We start from the raw sequence: 20,178 nt of genomic DNA, 5'->3' as shown, positions 1-20,178 counted from the left end.
TTTGCACATTGTTCAGCACACTTATTTCGTTATTAAGTCATTAGTACACAAGTAGTGCATGTAGAGGCAGGTTAGTATTATTTTCTTTTGGCATTTTGCCATATTTATTCATCCCATTTTCACTCATTGAAGCTCTCGTTGATTTGCCTTGTCTGCATGACTAGATCATGTGAGCTTTATGCTAGAATAAATATATTTTGACTTGCACGTCTGCTATGCATTCGATCACCACAAAGCCTGTGCTTGTGTGAAAAACAAATGGTGATGCACAGACACTAATTCTGTGCTTGCGAAACAGGTTGTTTGTAGTACCTTCTCGACTAGCTGAGGAAGCATGTTGCATTCTTATTAGTCAGCTTTGTTATCTTGACTTGCACATCATTATGTGCCTGAAGATGAGCTATGAAAATGAGAATATTCATTCTTTTATGATTTCGCTGTCGTACCAGACATTGTTAGCTAGTGCTGCATGCATTTTGCACTCTGTCCTGGTGCCAAACCCAGCTGCATATTGTTTCATTTATCACTAAATTGCGTGCCTTCACTGTTACTGTGACATTCTATACTGCTGAAGCCCCTGAAACAGCATACATCAAAGACATTTGCCATTTGTTCTTTGCAATTTGGAAAAAAACTTTTGTCCAAGCTTTTTGCATCAATGTAGAAAGCGGACGGAGGAGTGTTGGTGGTTATTAACACTTGAATTCTTCTTAGGAAGAATGGTGTACAAAATGCTTTGAATGCTCCCCTAGAGAGAAAACTGGCTTATGGTATTGTTTTTTCCTGTTAAAGATGTCCTGTGTGCACAGCTTTCGGGCTCCCATGATGAATAAAATTTTACTGGTCCAGCCGCTGCTTAACCAGATGCTGTCACAGAAAAGCACCAGGCGATCCAAGAGCGGAAGTTGCACATTTTGTGACGCTGGTGGCAATAATACTTGATAACATGATAAAAACAAAATTGAGAAAGGACACTTAATATATAGAATTTCTCAATTTCATTTGTTATACCAATTAACTCAATTAGTATTTGTTTATATGCAACTGTTTATTTTTTAAAAAATACTCCACAGCTACTGGGATCATGTCAAGTGGCGACTCTTTTGCTTGTTTCGGGTTTCTGTGATTGGCAACAGCGATGTTGCCACTTGCCGATGCAGTGTTACAGCTTTGCAGTTCATGCATGAATATTGAACTTCAGATTCCAGCTATGATTTTCTCCACCGATAATTCTTTAATTTTTCGTGAAACAAACCTTGAATGTATAGTAAATTGGGATAATCTGTCTGGCAAGCATGGTTTTATTTGTTCATTTAGTGTCCCCTTAATGGGAAGTTTGAAAATATCCAAATTAAAATTGCTGCATGTTGGTTGGTAGCCCTGTTGAGCGATTTGCAAGTGTAGATAGGACAGGTTGCTCTAGAAGTGTCTCTCTCCTTATTGTTCTTTCTTTTTTTTCTTCTTTTCATCTTTGCCTAATTATCAGGTGTACTGCTTTGATGTGGACCGGCGGGTGGCAGCAGAGATGGCACTATCTGATTATGAGCGAGAGGTGTTGCAGTTTGCGGGCACATCAGTTGCTCTGAAAGGGGCACGCAATAATGAGCAGCTACCAGATCCTGGTCGTGCGACTGAGGAACAGCTAAAGCGGATATCACGGGCCCTAGCTGGCCACTTGCCTCGTTTTTTCACTGAGCCACACATCTACAGCTTGTACAACAGGAACATTGTCTTCAGGAACAACATTCGTGGCATCACCACAAGGTTGGAGGCCTGGCAGTCTCTTCTTTTTTGCTGCTGTGCATGCACATAGTTAAAATGCAATTTGTTTAAAAATTGCAGGTTTTCTCAACTGTTGATGCATCGAAAGTAAAAAATGGGTGGTCTATAGGAAGGTGCAAAAGCGTGTTTCAAGATTTTTTTTTTTTACAGCAGGGCAGTGGAATCAACTTCCAGGCTCGTCATATACATAGTGTGGTATCAGAAATTTAATGGCTCTAGATACCTGCACCTGTTTAAAAGCACTAGTTCCTTAAAGGACCCCTTACCAGACCACGCAGCAAACTTCGGTTATACACTGGAAGTTGTTACGTGTCCTCTAGCGAGCGTTCTGCCGTAATAATTTTCAAATCGGCTCATTAATAGTTGAGATAGAAATATTTCAGTGCCGCGAACCCATGCTCTCAGGAGGCGAGCTCCACTGCCAGGCTAGACGCTCTCTCCTTTTGCCCCGTCTAGCATCCGCATTCTTCCCTGCGTTCTCCCATCCTGGACCTCAAGGATTGTGTGACACAAAGATCATGGGTCATGCCTTAATTTTTTTTTTTTCTCCTCGCTTTTTTTGTGGCGCAGCGCACTTCCGCTGCCGGCGTCGCACACAAGCTGTTGTGATCGTCTTGTTTCGTGCAGGGCACAATCTTGCACGCTGTGCTTGTCGAGGACACCTGACTAGCAGTATAAGTCAGTGTTACACGAATACTGAGGCAGACACAAGCAGATCACAGAGCATGATCTCGTGCTGAAACACGGTAGAAAATGACAGTTTCAGTGTCTGTGCGCGCGACTGCACGACGTGGGAACAAGCAGACGAAACACAAGTACATCTCTTTTGCTGTGGAGCGAAGTAAAATAAAAAACATGCAAACATTTGGTTTGTGTGTTTGATTATTTCTCTAAGCTGTAATTTGTCTATTCAAGCAACATATTACACAAATAACAGATGTTGCCTTGAATAAATCTCGAAATCACGTGTCAGCACGAGCGATGTCACAGTGCAAACACGTGTATGTCATCCTCTGACTTGAAGAGCGGTGGCCGTGAGGACAAGGGAAAACAGTGTTCAGTTTGAAATTTCACATCTTTCCGTGGCATGTAGCGATGTAATACTTGGCAGACACGTTATCGTGCATTGTATGCTCTGCGCTTGTCCGCTCAAAATGATCAAACCTGGTGAGGGGCCCTTTAAGCTAAGTTTGCCCTATGAAGCTGCATGATATGGTTTTGCTGTGAGTTTTGATGAGCTCTGTAACGAGTTAAGTTACACAATGCACCTTTTAACAACCTTGAGGCAGGAATGGAAGGCTTCTCATTTTTTGCATTTAGGTCACAATTTATTGTGTTAGCACAGCTGAAGCCATAGTGCTAGCATAGGCATATTGGAAACATTGTTTCCATGATTTTGGCCACCTTTGTGCAGTAGCTCTACTGCTTTCCTTGTGATAATTCAGCCTTTTCTCAGAAGAACTTTGTGTTGGTTGATGGCATATTGAAGAAAACAAAGCTTTGCTGCCATGCAAAATCATAAACTGCTATGCTAGTTCCCCAGCCATCTGGGCACCTTTTATTCTGTCCATCTAACTTCCTTCATTGCTGCACCGTATCAGACACAGACAAAGTTGTCCTCAGTGAACCGCAGTACGCTCAGCCAGCAGACTCGTTGCGGCACCCCATGGCGGCTGCGGTGTCTATGCTACATAGCAGACTGCAGCTACATGCAACTGCTGTGCATATGCGTAGCACTTGCTTTGTGCACGAGAGGGCTTGAGTGCTCGCTTGTGCTCATGTGCTCCTCTCTGGCTGTGCTATGTGGTGCAGACCGACTTTGTCCTGCACCAGCTTGAACTACGCATAGTAGCCACATCCAACTTACGCATTTTGAAGCGCTGTCAATATCTCAGTACAAAGCGAAGTCTGCCAGGGTGTCTAACTAGGAGGGGCAAAGTGTGAGCACACGCCGGCAAGCATGCGTGTGGTCTGACCTTGAGTGTTGCGTGGCTCTAGGCTAGTTGAGTGTTCAAAACTACCTAGTCGGAATTAGCGCGACCCGACACCTACGATACAAATTAGCACGGTGACCAAAGTTTAATTCCTACACGAGCGGCCGCAGCCCAGCATGGGCAGATAGTTGGCTTTTTTTGGAAGTACGTAATTATTCTCAAAATTCAAAACCAGATTTTTGCCTACTTCAGTGTATTTATTAGACTGCATCAATAAATATTCACAGTAACTGTAGGAAGAAGCACACTGATCCAAACGCCCTTCTTAATTGATGTCAGCTATTGGCCCATAGCAGCTGGGTATGGGAATCTGCTATATTACGAAATAAAGTGTCCAGAAAAGAGTGATGGGCAGGCTTCTGTTGAAAAGAGAGTTTGAGAGAAATGTGACTTTGTGCTCCACTTGCGAGCTCCATGTACCGTGCACGACTGCAAAATTTGAGTGTGATGTTCACAGCAGTGTATGCTATCTGCAGACTGTTTTTTTTCCACAAAACTCAAGGGTTTGTTTAGGACCACTTTAAAACCTCGACAGCTGAGCTTTTCTGAGGCCACATCTACCCAGAAAACAGCATGACTATCAGCAAATACATTCCTTACATTTACTCACATTTAGTAATTTATAAGAATATGTCAATTATAAGCTGCATTTTGTTTGAGAAAAGGATCCATTGTAGGTTCCAAAAGGTCTTGTTTGGTTTTATACAACAAAAGTATTCTTGACGACTCTTGACTTAAATGAACTTTTGTCTGACTTTTGGCTGTTCTGGAATTCCATGGATGCTTTCGCCATACAGGGGAATTACAGGCTATGTGCAGCAAATGGCACTGGTTCGCATCCTGGGTCACCTACGGTATGCACATGTGCAACTGGAAGTTCTCAAAATGACAACTCACAAGGAGGACAGCACAGTTCGTATACGCTGGCGCATTGTGGGCGTATCAGGCTTGCGTGCCCTGTTCATGTTCTGGAAGTTCCGAATTTGGGAGTGGCAGAAGATGATCTCTCAGGAGGCTGAGTGAGTACATGGTCTATGCAACTAGTTGCTGATTGTTTTACCCTTGGGCTGCTTTTGTAGAGCCATGAAGGTTAATTTGTCTTCACTGATGACCTTCCTTTGAGCACCCACTTTTTTCTGCTTGTTAGCTGACCAATTTTCCAAAGGCTCTGTTTAAAACACCATAAACATTTATGCATTTGCAGTAAATTCTTGGTATGTTGCATTGCTTTTTTGGGGGGCCAAGATTGAAATTTCATAGTACTTGGCCAAAATAATCACATTGCCATTCCCTGGGGGTCTCATTATCTGTAATATCAACTCATTAATTTCTTTGTAGGTGTGCACTGACTGCTTCTAACGCTGACTGTTTAGATACCTTTCAATGAACGAGTTCTTTTTAACTTGGGTTCTTTTTAACTTTCAACTTTTAATTGACTTGGGCACTGGCTTATGGATGTGAAAATTCTAGAATTGTATAAGTACTCTTGTTCCTAAATGGTTGTTTTGTTGCACCTGTACAATCGTGGACAAATGAAATGCGAACAGTGGAGCGCGTGGCCGATAGTACAATCAGCGCAATCTGCTGGCCATGCTCAAGTCAGGCAGTGAGTGCGAGAGTAAGTGTCCCACTGCAATATGTTCGCCTGAAGTTTCCTGTGTGCTAGTTTTGTTATACCGCCGTGCCACGGGCGCGGCGCGCCGGTGGGGCTTCAGCTGCGCATGCCACGATTTGAAGATCCTGGACCTCTGTCGTGGCTCTACGTCTGTGTCCACTAGGTAGATTTCCAAGCCGTCCCTCGTCACGCTACGTCTGGAGAATCCGATTAACAGTCGACAACTGGCGGCCATTAATGCTGGCAATTTCACGTTGCGGCACATTGTACCGGTAAAGAGCAATCATCTGAAGTCTTCTGTCGATACACTGGGCATGGCTGAGTTCTAATAGCCTTAGGAAAACCGGGTCCTGCAGTTATATACAATAGCGCCGACACGGCAACACCGCCTCGTTAAGGTGTAGCTCTAGTGCAAGCGGCGTTTTTAATGTTACAATTGAGTGGCATGAGCAGTGCTGCCTTCCAGCAGCTAAAGTACCAGTGGTAGCGAAGAGACAATCGTGGCAAAAATAAATACATAAATAAAAAGCAACTATTGATAGTGAGCAAAGCAAACGCTCGTCTCGCACGTGCGGGCTGCCTTTAAGCAACACTGCATGGCACGAACAGCTGCTTTGACGGCAATGTCAGCGGCTTGCCAGTGCGGCGGTATGATAAAACTAGTACACAGGAAAACGAGATGTTCATTTGAGGGATTGCCAGTCGTTTGTGTGCAGGCGCTAGTAAGAGTGGGTGCGAGAGAGAAAGTCTGGGGGCTTTTGCTCCTTGAATATATGACTCTGCCTAGGCACTACGGAGGAGGTTTCTTAGCACGTGTTGTATGCGTTTCTACCCTAGACATGCCCGCATTGCGGAGTGCGGTCGAGTTTGTTTACACTTTGCCGCCGGTTGCCCACGTGGTGAGGCAGTGGGCACGGACGCCCCATTTGGTGATCACTGTGTCTGAAGAGGCAAGGTTCTGACTGGTACGTGTTGTATAAGTCGCGGGTTGTTTTTTTTTGTTGTGATGATAGATTGGACTTTTCACAAGCACTGCTCCAGGAGGGCACATGTAACTATCAAACGGAGGCCTCAGGCGCAAGCACCTGAGGTTATAGTAAAGCAGGTGGCGCAGGATCTCTAGGGCACCCAAGGGGTAGTGGGGGATCAAAGCAGGAAGCAGGGCGGCCCGTGGGTTGGGGCCACGGAGGCTGACGCGTGCCTGGGGGTGTTTGCATAAAAAATTGGCTGACAGCCGATCTTATACACCCCTGGCACACACAGGCCTCGGCGAGCCCCAACCCACGGACCAGTCCGGGTTCTAGCTTTGGTGTCCCCGTTGCCACTTTGGTGTCCTGGAGGTGCCGCCAATAATGCAAAATAAGGACACATTGTTACAATTAGTAAACAAAATATGTTTTAATAAATATAATTATGTCCAGCCGCCAACTTGTAATGCTAAGTTCAGCACTACCGCACCCCGCGACTTCTGCAACACCAGTCAGAACTTTGCGTATGAAGGTACGTCAGAGAGACTTTCTCGTGCCTGCGGCGCTGGTGCTGGGTCAGTCATTGTCACTGGCGGCCTTTCAGCCACTTTCATTCAACCGCAGCTGCTAAGGCGCTCTGCCTTCCAGACTTTCAATATATGTGGCCTGGGCTCTACTACGGTCGCTACTGCTCCCACAGAAACATCTGTGATGTTATTTACAAGGTACATCACCGTAAAGAGCTAGAAAGCTACGATCCGCCACAATTGGCTTAGCCCGTTGCTTCACCTACTTTACCGTGCCAGCAGCCAGCGTCCGAGCGATGCTGGCACGCCAAGAGAAAAACACCTACAACACACAGTACCTAGGCAGAGTCATATATTCAAGGAGCAAAAGCCCCCACATTTTCTCTTTCAAGCCCGCTTTTACTCGCGTTTGCGCACAAACAACTAGCGATCCCTCAAATGAACGTCTCGTCACAGGAAATGGCGGTCGAACATATCACAGTGAGACACTTACTCTCGCACTCAATGCCTGAATTGAGCATGGCCAGCAGGTCGCGCTCATTGTACTATCGGCCACGCACTCCGCTGTTCGCGCTTCATTTGTCCACGATAGTACATTTGGCATGCATTAGTGTTGCTACATACTCTGAAGAGAAGAGGACTTATGTACAAACAATTCATAGTTTATTTGCTGCATATAGGCTTTGTTACCACTTATCTTTCTTATTGCATTTCTCTTGTCTTCCTTCATAGAGGTGGGGGTCAGTATTAGGTATAAAGTTTACTTCAGTGTAGTAGTAAAATTGTGATGAAACTTAGCACCTGCCTATACATAGAAGCCATCATAATATTACAGTATAAGGTATATAGAGCATCTCTGTTGTCTTTGTTGGGTGATCTCACTGCAAGTTTCACCATGACACTGCTACCATAGATGCTGCTGCTAGTTGTAGCTTGTGATAGACTGAACGGCAATTGTTATTGGAATGTGGAAATATTTTTCCTTTAAGGGGACGCTAAACATAGATATTAAGTCAAGCTAAAGTGATAGATTAATGTACGAGAATGTTTAAGACGTCAGCATTATCGCAAACAAAGTTTTAGTAATCGAGAAATTGAGGTACTAAAGGCGGGACATGATTTACACCTCACCCGGGACATTCAAGTACTAGCCCAATGGTGTAGGTACTCCTCATTGTAGTTCTGTCCCTAGTACTCAACCTCTCATATTAAAAAAGATAATTGCATTGTATGCTACTTGCAACAAGCCGGGATACAGTATGCAGGAAATGCCACCACGCCATTTATTGTGCTGGTAAACAACTTTTGGAGGCCACGGGGTGCACGGCAGCTCACAGCGCATGGGAAAACATGAGGGCTGACGATTCCTTCAGCTCAAGGGTGGTGGGGAGAAGTGAACACATGGTAACATGATCAAGCACGGTCTAGAAGGGGCGGGGCAGGAGGCCTACGTATATTTGCCCTCGCCTTGGTGCACGTTGTGTTCCCGCACATCTAGTGTTGGCGGTCGCATAATCTTAAGTTTCTGGCATGATGTGAAGTGTTCGCTCACATTGTGATGGCGAGTGTTCGTAGTCATAGAGTGAGATTTGTACATGTTTGCCTGAGCACGCGTGACAACAATAAAGCTACGAACCTTGCTTTGTGTGGTTCTCTCTTTGCTATCGCCATCATTGCTCTGCCTTGTGAAACTGTGCCATTTTTTTTTTCTGTGGACAACTATGTATCTTTTTCCATTTGTTTTTAATTTGTGGGCATCATTGGATAACGGCTGTGGGCACAAGCGCGGTCAGCTATGGCGTCCAAGGTTTAAGGTGCATTGATCTCAGCGCGATCTGCACAGCTTGTGCTGGTTCTCATACTCGCGCTATTATGGCCCAACCTTCTAGCAGTTTGCTTACGAGTGCTTAAAGGGACACTAAAGCAAAACAATAAATCAGTTTAGACTAATAAAGCGTTGGTTCAGAACTCTGCAGGCCGTCATTTAAAAAAAATAGTTTGATTATTAGATGAGAAAGTGAAGGTCTATGTATCAGTATTTGAATTTCGCGCCGAGACCCCAGCGCCAGTACGTCAGCGTGACGTCAGAGATTCCAAACTATGTCTTCGCATTTGGGCCGCGTTGGCTGAGTAAAGGCTCCCGAAACTTGCCATGTTTAATATTTGGTTCCTTTACAACACAATGTAGTCAATCTGTACCGCTATATATAATTAGTAGGCCCTAGAAGATGCCATAAAAATCCATGACGTCACAGTCCCCAGGTGCGGGAGCTTAGGTAGGCGTCGCCACCCGTATTTCGTTCTTGCGCTTTTTCTGGCTTACCAAACGTCTTATCGTTGTAAGAGTGGTGTTTTTGGTGTTGTAGAAAGGTATTTTACTGATGCAGAAGAAATCATTTTTCACTTTAGTGTCCCTTTAATGACTAGATATTACACCAGGATTACTGTGGGAATTTGTGAAATTATTTTTACTGCTGAAACCTTATAACCTTGAATTAACAGAATTTGCAATTTAAGGAAGTATTTCACTGCAAGTACCACTTCATTGTATTATCGAGGATTGACTTATAATTGACACTGTCGCTAGACAAACTAGGCTCTGATGAATACTAAATCTGTCAAACTGTGAACTCAGAGGTGCCGTTTTCTGCATATTTATTGTTCAAAACACAAGGAAATCAACCTTGGTAAGAGTGTGTCAAGAACCTACAACAGGTAATAAAATGCTGGTTGAACTTGGAATAGTACTTCCAGATATGTGCCATGAGCCATGATAGTCTTTCATATTTACCAGTCGCTGTTACGAGATTCCCTGGCTGAGAAAAGGTGTACGAGATTAGCTGCAGGCTGAAAATAAACTCTCTTCTACCCAAGCACTCACCCAGGATTCAAACCTGGGGCTGCAAAGGGAACAGAGTTGCTCACACAATTGCACTGCCATAACAGCTGTTCCAAGTATGTTCGAAGCATGAAACATGACAGTGAATGGGCAGGACAGATGCTGTCTCTACTTTTCCATGTTCCAAGCTTAAGCGCTATAAATATGTCACTCAATTAAGGCAACCAACTAGCCTAGCTTTCTGCATAAATTAATTCGTCAGGTTCCACGCTGCAGTTCCATGCCGTTATCATAGAGATTGGATAGGTAAAGATGACACATAAACAAGGATCACATTATAAACTAAAAAAAAATTCTCTGCGAAATAAGACTCATGATTTATAACATATTTCAAGGAGTGAGAGACCAATAGATAAAAAATGGTCATTGTACTTCCCAAGGTATCAGTTCCACAAGGGAAAACCAGATACAGTTAGGTTTTTTGCTAGTTGCTAGAAATATTTTGTCACCGTGGCTAATGAAAAAGTCACATCCTGACACTTTTCAGCTGAAAGAATTGTCAGAATTACAATGACTATGAAACAGTGTTCGATTTTGCTGCTAGAGAGACAAATTTCTGACTTTTCTATTTACTAGTAACAACCAGTTGTAGGAACATTGAAAAGAGCTCTCATCGATGTTCATAAACCTGTGCCTGTGGCTGCGTGCCATATTTCTGTGTATAACCAGTGCCAAAAATTTGAAAAATCAATAGTATGGGTGCCAATTATGTTCAAATTTAACCTTGAAATGTGGCTTCACGGCAGCGCTGCGCACGTTGCCGTGAAGCCACACTACAAGGCAAAGTTCACCATTTAAGGTTTCATTATCTCCAAGGGAACCCCACCCCCGTGAATTGAAGCTCTCTCCCTTCTTTCGTGGTCGCCAATTTTTCTCCTCTTTCTGGACTGTGATTTTGTGTTCTCGCTGGGCTAGCAGTTGGAAAATAGTGCATGCGGCGTCAGCGAACCAGAACGTGGATTATGAGAGCCGTGCTCGATGGCAGTCCTTTGCAGCGTAGCAGATCATTAGCGTTGCTGAAGAGGTGGGAAATGGAGCTGCTGGCTAAATATACGACGTAGAATAGTCGTAAATCCGCGAGGCTGTTTTTATGAAGATTTGTGTGTTGTGTGCAGTTATTTCTGAATAATTCACACTGACATTTAAAAAAAAAAATTTTAAGGGTGTTTATGGGGGTATGGGTTATGCGTCGAAAAATATGGTATTGGCCTGGCACCACCGCATGGGGGCGCCTTATACATATATCAAACAAAAAAAAACCTGCCTGTTGCTGCTACTGGTGGTTTGAAAGCCACTGCAACAATGTGCAATTGGGAGCTGCACACAATAACCACTGAGCTGTTGCCCATCTTCTGTGCTTCACAGTTTGTGTGGGGTTTGTAGACAGGCAACACAGACTCTGAAAGTGCTGGTGTCTGCACGTGTTAGGGCAAGCAGCAGCTGCCAATACATTCATGCAGCATTATTAGTGCATAATGCAGCAGCCATGCAAAAGTTCCTTTTGCAAAAGAAGAGACAAAAGCCAATGGCGTTGTGGTGATTGGGCACAGATGCCAGTGCTGTTTGGGCCACATCTCTATTGCAGTGAAGGCAGGCTGCCCGTAGCAGCGAATATAATGCAGTGTTACAAGAAAACAAACACATTGTTATCCCGGCTGTCACCAGTACATTCATTTACAAGTAGGGTGAGGAAACGTCCTTTTTTTTTAAAATTCCATCTTAGTTTTGGAGGCCGTTTCCCTGTTTACTTGTGATGTTTGCTAATAAGGTATTATGTGTAATGTTTAGTCTCCGAAAGCTGCTACAATAGTATGTATGTCTAAATAGCCATGTAAAAAAACAGTGTTAATTATTTTGATTTGGTTTCTGCTAGGTGGACGGATGGTTTTTCGGTGCTTAAAGTAGGATCTGATGGACTTATATACGAGCACATTTGTGACAAGGTAAGCTTCTTGTCTGTTTTGATGAACTCTGCTGCTATTATTCGGTATCAATGAGTGGCAGGAATATTTTGCACAGCACATCCATTATCAAGAATTTGTATGTAACCCTGAATTCAGTACAGTAACAAGCTTTTCTTTTTCAGCATCATGGTACTACATTAATATAATACTAGTAGTGACATAACTGTAAGCACAATTCCTTTCTGTGCAATGATTTGGTTCATAACAGAAGCACATATAACATTGGCACTTTCTATGCAGGTGCTGTACAGGCCATTTTTTTTTTTAAGAACATTGTTGTCAACAGTGAAGAGTGAAGCCACACTTTGACTGCCATTTCTTTGTTGTATTGTGAGGAATAGTTTTTTAGCATCAAGTTATTTCTTTAGGAAAGCTTGAAATTTGCATTTTGCACTTGTGGTGCTGTGAACCAGGTTAAGCACATGCACTTCTGTATTTTACTTATGCCACAATAGCATGCACTAGGTCTACAGTATATTTTTGTGATGTTGGATGGAAGCCAAGTGCATGCATGGCTGTTAAAAATGTACATTTTCATTTTGCTATATTTTCGGGATAGACAGATCAGTTGCAACAGTGACAGATCCATGTGGCTAAGTATCATCTCATTCTTTGCTGTATGCACTGGCGATTGTAACATCTTTTGATTAGTGATATGGCTTCCGCATATGACATAATTAAAAAAGCTTTTTGAATTACTTGTTTTAGAACTGTGTAAAGTGAATCTTTCGCAAGTGTAGCCACTACGCAAATATATACAGTAAGACTAGTCTACCATGTCATTGTGTGGTTATTTGAACTGATTGTTAATTTGATTCTCTAGCACTGCTGATGCAACAGATTTATTTCTCATGTTGTAGATGATGCCTGACGAAGAGCTAGAAGAGGCGAAGCCATCTAATGTGGCCATCAAGCTTGCTTTGTTGTTGGGCCTGACACCACAATCGTTCAGCTTTGGATCTCCGACAGTCATGTCCTCGAGTGAGAACAGCCTGCTTTAGTGCTGAAGCTGACACTCTTGCTTCTCCTCTTCTCCCACACATTTTGTGTGTGCAGTGTACATAGCTTTAGGAACACAAGTCAAGACCTTTATCGGCCTTTACAATTTTGTCTCGCCTTCCTGCCACATTACAGGCAGTATACTGTTACAAAAGAGTGTGGCTTAATGGCTTTTGCAACGGGAAGGATGAGTAAAGTTATCGTGTGAGAGCAATCCCTGTGAGTAGTAGTGCCTAGAGAAGGATGTTTGCTATTGAACTTGGTTCAACTCCTGTAGATTGCAGCAATGCTTTTGACATAGCAGCTTGGAATTGCATAGTGTAAAATGATTAAGCAAGAACTTAGGAGGTGTTCTTGATAGTGTTTTTGACAGCACACATTGTACATGCATGAAAGGATTATTTATCATAGCTGTCTGCCTGTGCTCGTCTTTTTGCGCTGTGTAACTTCAAATGTGATGCTTGACAAATGATGTCAATCTGTTTTATCTTCACTCCCAAAAATGCTGTTCACTATGTGATCTTCATATAAATGGCAATTTCTTTGATGGAAGTACAAGTTGCACTATCTGCTAACTTGAGAAAAGTCATACTGGTTGGGCATGGTTCTAAAGTTGCTTCCAGGTTGCAGCTTACTAAGGAAGCTTGTATTCAGTGGTGTGTCCACTAGTTATTTGTGCTGCTCTTTTATTGTTGTTGAGTGTTGTTTATTATCGGTTACAGTAAAGGGCGACATAATTTGAACAGCACTTATTTTTCAGAAATGCAAAGGTTGTGCACTTGTGCTCATCATGCTAAAGTTGGTGCACATAGCCTTTTACAAGGGAGTGCTGTAGTGAGCCACTTGTAGTCTGTTTGCTTCTAGGTTTTTGTTTCCAGTGCCATGTCTGAACAATTGTTTTCTGCATAGCTTAATCTGTGTACAGAGCAAGCTTTAAAGTGCTTTTAAGCTACGCAGAAGCTGCATCAAGTTCTTGAACTCCTACTTACAAGGTGTGGACATACTTATGTGCTAAGCATGTTATGTGCAACTTGGATCACAAAGCAGACTATGAGGTGTTTACATTACGTTCCAACAGTTGTGATTGTCCAGCAAATGAGAGAGTTGCAACAGTGTATATGAAATCAAGTAAAATGGCTCATGGGCACAGTCTCGACATTGTCCTTCCCAATTTTAACTTTTACAGGTAATGCAACACAGCTGGTTTTACATACTGATGTGTAGAAGTGGCTACCTGCAATAGCATTATGTAATGTGTAAGGATGTGTCAAGTGTACTCACTGAGATTCACTACCAAAGTGTTGTACCTACCTTGCACGTGCTTTGCTGTGAACCACTTGAGCCATCATAAGCTTTGCCAGGCCAGCTTAGACAAAATTAGCTCTGTTGCAACAGTCTCCCGTGTTGCTTTCCACCATGAAACCATTTTGCTTTAAATTCTGGGTTTTACTGTTAATTTGAAATTCATTGTGAGACACTGGAGCATGTGATGGCTGCACTGAGTTTAGGCACATAGAGTAGATCTGTGCTTTTTGAGAACAATGTGTAAGCACAGTAGTGGCAAGGTGTTGCAATAGTGTTAGCATGGTGCAACCAGAATTGCACTGTAAGCATTGTTGAGAAGTGCAGCATTGTACAAGCTTTTGATGAGCTATGCTTCTGAGCGTTATCTATTCTGTCCATCACATGTGCCGTGGTTTCTATTATGTCCTTGTGGAGAGCTCAAAGCCAATGTTAAAGAGCTTTTAAAAACATTATCTGCACAAAGTCGCAGCCCCGCACTTGTATTCGGTAGCTTCTTATGGAAGGGTTGTTAATGCAAAAGCTCTCATGTTGCAATTTTTGTGGTTATTAGAATTAACATTCTTGAGGTCACCAGTTTAAGAAAGCAGTTTGCATTAAATTTGAAAGCATGCTTCTAATAACGTGCAATACCCTTCCTCCTCCCTTATGCATGTTAAAAAAAAAAAAACGAGCTCAACCACTGGGTGTCTGAGCTGTGCAGAAAAACTGCAGGTGCATCAGTTTGAAGAGTAAGGTGCATGTCTGCAATTAAGCAGGAGTGCCACGAAGCGTAAAGGGAGTGACAGAAGTAGTCTGCAGTGGCCTGGTCTACCACTGTAATGAGCAGCATCTGCTCCCCATTGTTGAATCAAACACCCTGTTCCACACATCTGGCTCTTCTGGACAATGCTTAGCAGTTCAGCACAGTGTGATAGATGTACTGCAATGTATGTAACCCATGGCCCAGCGCAAGTGTTGATGTTGCACAGGTATGCATTGCAGTAGCAAGTTGTGTGTCACAGTATGCTAATACAGTCAATTTGAACCCATTGCTTGCAGTCGCATTACACATTGTTTTTGTTTTGTCATGCTTTTTACATAATTGTCTGAATTGTCATTGGTTGTGTTCAAGTTTGCAGTACATTTCTAAAAACAGTAAACTTAAGGTGGTCAAACATGATCAGGAGCCCATAGCTACATCTCCCATACCAGCACCATGCTTAAAACTGTGCTTGTATACAAAGCATCTGTATCTACGTGTTCAATTGCACGTAGTGTGAAACAAAAAAATAGTGTGCGCTACTTTTTCTTTTTTTTATTGAAATAAAAATAAAAGAGAGACGTAGTCACCTGATAATGGTGACTGCTACTCCTTTTCTCATAGCGGAAACAACAATATAAAAAAAAATCTAAGAAATCACTTCATACGGTCAGAAATCCACAGCACACTTTTTTTATTCCTGTAGTGCCTTTTGGCATCTATTTGTGGTGTAGAAATTGATATGCATAATACCTAAAAACATTTCTGGAATAGTGTAATGTTGCAGTGTGCAGTGTCTCCAGCGTATTTCAATATGTATAAAAATTCTGCTGTGTATGTCTGACATTTCTAAACGCAGTGTCTCATTGACTTTCTTTTTTGCTTTCTCTCTAAATGCACTGTTAATGGGTAAGTTGCTGCAGTTTATCTTGTAAGTAATTTCTCAACAGAATTAAAAGTTTTGCTTCCGAGTTTTAAAAAATGTATCCTTGGTGGCTGACAGACTGCTTATGCTACATTGCATGCCCGCCTGAACAGTTGTGTAACCATGGCAAACTTGCAGGCATTATTGGGAGGCTTTAATGTATGGAAATGGCTTTGGCTCACTATTTGCGCAATACTGTCACCTGCATGTTTTTTTTTTTCTGCTAAATTTGCTTATGATTAAATAAGACATCACTTTGTGACGAGTTGCATACAGCTTATTATATGTAGTGTTGTTCATTTGTATAATTTTGTGAACTTCTTAAAGTGACTTAAATTGTACATACATATGGAGCATTTAGCTGCTATCCTTCACGTAAATGAAGGCACAGTAACACTTTTACTGTTTGGATGATTTACTTGAGGTCGCTCAGCAGAAATTGTGTATGGTACTTGTGAGAAAGGTTGCTGTAATGATGTCTGAAGTGAAAAATCATTGTCCCATAAGCCCCTCACCCAGAGAATTGCAATATTTACTCTTTACAAATTAGATGCTGCATCCATTCGTGTAATCCTCTCATGATGATTGGGTGGGCTGGAGAAGTGTTTAGTGAAAATGTGCTGCAGTGAGTGAGTGCTAGTCTAAGCTCCAGCCTGTTTATAGCTCATAATGCAGTGCACAGTCTAGTTTGATAATTAGTGGTCCTATAGTGCCACATTGGGGTGCACTTGGCATGAACATGTTCCTTTACTACGAGTGCATATGTGCATGCTCTTGTTTAGAATATAAAGTGCTGCTTCCTGTTGTAGCCGGTGAAATAAGTTGCCACAGCGGTTATACTTGTTGCGCTTTACTGTCTACACCACTCTCAAGTTCCAGAAATAAGTGTTGGCTACAGTACACTTGTTTCTTGCTGTAAGGATTTCAGGAGTGTGTTGTTGCATTTTTTAAAATTCGAACATGATTAAATCTGTAGTACATCCTTTGGTAGTAGTTGTGGAAAGTTCTGTTGCATGAATAAAACTTATTTTTCAGTGCTTCATGTCATGTGTAGTTTAATTATGTACCAAATTCGTTCTGTAATTGTTACTCTTACTCCTCCTAGATTGCCTTTTGTAAGCAGTCTGCTAATATTTCAAAGGTTTTGTGAACACGTGTCATGCCAGCTGGTGAAAGCCGTTAGCCATCGCACATTTCTAGCCGGAGCTTTGGGACTGAGCGTCAACAGTTTGGTGATATTGGAAGAACCTTTTGGAGATTATTAATAAATGCACAATAAGCACTGTCAGCACAAAAGCGTCACTTCATGCCCAATTGTTGACAACTGGCTTTGCAGTCACTAACAAATGGCCTAATACCCATTGTGTCACTGAACTGTGTTTAGAATTCGTGTTATGGCAAACTCTTAATGTACTGTCAAGAATGGCAAGCTTGTGTGCTAGTTTTTATAACTTATTGCTCCAGTTAGTAGCTTTTCAAATGTATAAACAAAATAGATGTGCGTGATTTCATACTTCACATCAGCAGCCATAAATACTTCAAGTGAAAGTTTTGAGTACTCGTATAACAAATAGCTTAGTGCCCAGAGTAGCTGCCTTGTATGACACTGGGGAAGTGTGGAAAAAACATTGGCCAAATGAAAGTCAACATGGGGCAGTATGCTTGCTCACTCTGATTCTTGGAGAACACTATGAATGCTATACTTCATCTCACAAGTTGTTTGCAGCACTACCAAAGGTACGAGGCATACACAGCTAACATCCTTGCCCAGTGGAATACAGTTCCGTGCATAACTGTCCCAGTATAAGTGACAGTGGAGAGTTTTAGAGTGCAGCTCTTAGGCGTCTGTTCCGGCGGCAAGTTTCGGCGTTGTTCGATGTCTGCATAACCGAGCGAACGAGTGCTGCGAAGAGTGCAGCGGAACCACGAGGCAGAAAGAGGAGGAGCTGAGGGGAGACGGCCTACACATGCGCAGAGTTACCGGCGGCCTAGGCATCCGCAGCCGCGTGGACAATCTCATCTGTGCTTCTGGGGTGAAAAGGGGAGGGGGGGCTATGTTGGTCCGCGATGTCAGCTGCTGAGGACAGTCTACGGTACCATCGTGTGTGACTGGGATCACTGCTCTTGCAAGGGGCAATAGTGAGCGGCCACGAGTAAGGCTCGATGTGACACTTCCTTGGGTGTTGTCGCTGCCGACACTGGTGGCACGACTTCCCCACGACGAAGGGCCGCTCTCGTCGTTGGTGGAACGAAAGCATGAGAGGAAAGTGTAGTGCCGCGCAAGACTGGCTGTGCGGCGACGATGGCTACGGTATAGCACCAGATTAGCGCGCATCGGCTCTATAGACACGAAGCGCTGCATGAGCGGAGGTCTGTCTGCAGTGGCTGCTGTGAATCGCACAACCCATGTGCTGCCTCTCATGATCTCTTGATTAGCAAGGTAGACGCACTGCACTTTGCTCAGTTTGGAATGTGCCACATGAGACAGATCGTCCGTGCCAGCCAATATATCGCGAAGTGAAAATACGTACAGAGCTGCACTCAAATTTTGCATTAGGGAGTATTGTAATCGTCGGTGAATATTTTTGCTTGGTACATGATTAGTTACAGCGACACATGTTAGGACCTTTGCATATGCACGTCACATACCACGAATTACTGTGGTGGTGAGTAGATGATGCAGCATGGATGAACACCTCTTGAGTGGCATTTGACCTTCCTATTGGCTAAGGAATCCTGCAGCTTCCACAGTGCTGCAAATTGCGAAATGGAGTATGGGCCCAATATGTTAGGTGGAAAAGTCCTCCCTGAAGATATTGCACTTTTGCTGCATAAAAGGATTTGGGTGTGCTTTAGAACCTCTTTGACAACCATGTGGACTTCTGGGAGTAAATTCCCATTTTGCTAAGGAAGTGACCCATTAAACAAATTGCTTGCTGGAGGCATAACTGTGCTCTGCAGATGTGACTATCTTTCAGAGGCAATTGCTGCTTCTGCACGAACTATGAAGGTAGGTGGTTTTGTGATCTTACCTTGTGATAAGTTTAATTAAAAAGCCTACGTGCAATTACTAAGAATTTTAGTGGCATAAAAGTGAGCTAGTGAAACGTCAAAAGAAAGTAAAACTGTTTTATGAAAAGAGCTACAAAACTGGCCTAGCAAAAAAAGAACTAAAGTCTAGAAGGCCGATCTTGGGCCATGTTATTCAGGGTAACCTTCCAAAGCAATATAGTATTTGTTAAAAATATTGTGCATGTGCTAAAATGGCTTTTTTATTTTTGTCCACAGACTAGTACAATAAAGTGTTGTTTCAATTCTATAGCCTTGCCTTTACCACTGCTGAATCCCTGCAGGGGTTCTGCTGTAGTAAAGGGTGTTGAAGGGAAACATTCACTTTCAGTGGAGAAAATCGGTGACTATGACTAGTATATGAACAATTCTGGGAAAGTGCTCATGCTCCATGGGAGGTCCGTGTTTAGAAGGAAGAATGCCCTCTTTAAATGAGTTTTTAGTTTGAAAAGAGCCATACAGGGCAGCCAATTTTGCAAATGGTCTAGTGACAAATACATCTCTTAATATTATGCAGAGGTAGGCTTTTGTGGTGGCTATGCTTAAAGGAAAAACTGAAAAAAGAAGCAATGTCACAATGAATAATTTGTCTGCATATTGTACACGTGCACAAAATGTGTGTTCTAAACTCTGGTTCTGATGCTTCCATTTCATAAACTATAGTGGTACCATAATTTAAGTATGCCAGTTTCTTCCATCCTTGTGGCAGCTAGCGCTTCAAGAGACTACATTGCACCACCTTCCCTCATAGCAACTAGTGCTATGTAGATGCCGTGCAACATAGTAAAGTCTTTGGGATTGGCCCAGGTCGCAGCAAAGCAGATTGTAATGCTTCTCTGCAATACTACAATAAATTCGTTGTCATGCTATCATCACCATACTATCATTGTTGCCTTGTAATCTTACTGCTGTCATCGTACACCATCCACTTTGCAGAACTCCAAACAATGCTGGAGAGCCAGCTGCAAAACGCTTTGCATAACATTGATCCCCACAGTGCAGAGACTGCATAACTTTTATTTTCATTAGTTCTGCTATTTGGGCATTATCAGTGCCTGGAGGGGCTGTACACACAATCATTCTAGCTCAGCAGATGAAAAGGTGGTGTTTGGAACAATATTATGCACAGCACTGAGCGCTAGACATTGGGAATGTATCTACGAGGATGTAGACACTCTTTTGAGAAACTCTTTGTTTTTTGAGCTCTTCACAATTGCAAGAGATACTAGCTGAACCTGTTGCACCAAGCCAGAAAGCAAAGTGTAGCTGTGAGCATTGTCAGGATTGGGGGCTCAATCCCATCGCTCGTGGTCCTTTGCCAAGATTGGAGTACGGCATGAATTCGAAGGTAGCTGGCCCATGCCGTCGTCCAACTTATTTACGCTGAGATCG

The 20,178-nt window shown here is 42.9% G+C and overlaps 1 protein-coding gene across 3 annotated transcripts in view; it reads left to right on the top strand.

Moving 5' to 3' along the window:
* The window catches only part of LOC135907439 (uncharacterized), a 32,748-nt gene extending 15,989 nt beyond the window's left edge, over positions 1-16,759 (top strand). For all 3 annotated transcript variants that reach the window (XM_065439121.1, XM_065439120.1, XM_065439119.1), the window contains exons 3-6: positions 1,487-1,764; positions 4,574-4,795; positions 11,659-11,728; positions 12,610-16,759. In XM_065439121.1, the coding sequence (XP_065295193.1) occupies positions 1,487-1,764; positions 4,574-4,795; positions 11,659-11,728; positions 12,610-12,750 (711 nt within the window). In that variant the 3' untranslated portion in view covers positions 12,751-16,759. The remainder of the gene's footprint in view (positions 1-1,486; positions 1,765-4,573; positions 4,796-11,658; positions 11,729-12,609) is intronic.
* Positions 16,760-20,178: the final 3,419 nt, after the last annotated feature.

This window comes from Dermacentor albipictus, chromosome 1 (assembly GCF_038994185.2).
Source record: "Dermacentor albipictus isolate Rhodes 1998 colony chromosome 1, USDA_Dalb.pri_finalv2, whole genome shotgun sequence".
In the NCBI taxonomy this organism is placed as follows: Eukaryota; Metazoa; Arthropoda; class Arachnida; order Ixodida; family Ixodidae; genus Dermacentor; species Dermacentor albipictus.
The sequence above is the reverse complement of the archived record's forward strand: the minus strand, read 5'-3'. Positions and strand labels throughout refer to the sequence as shown.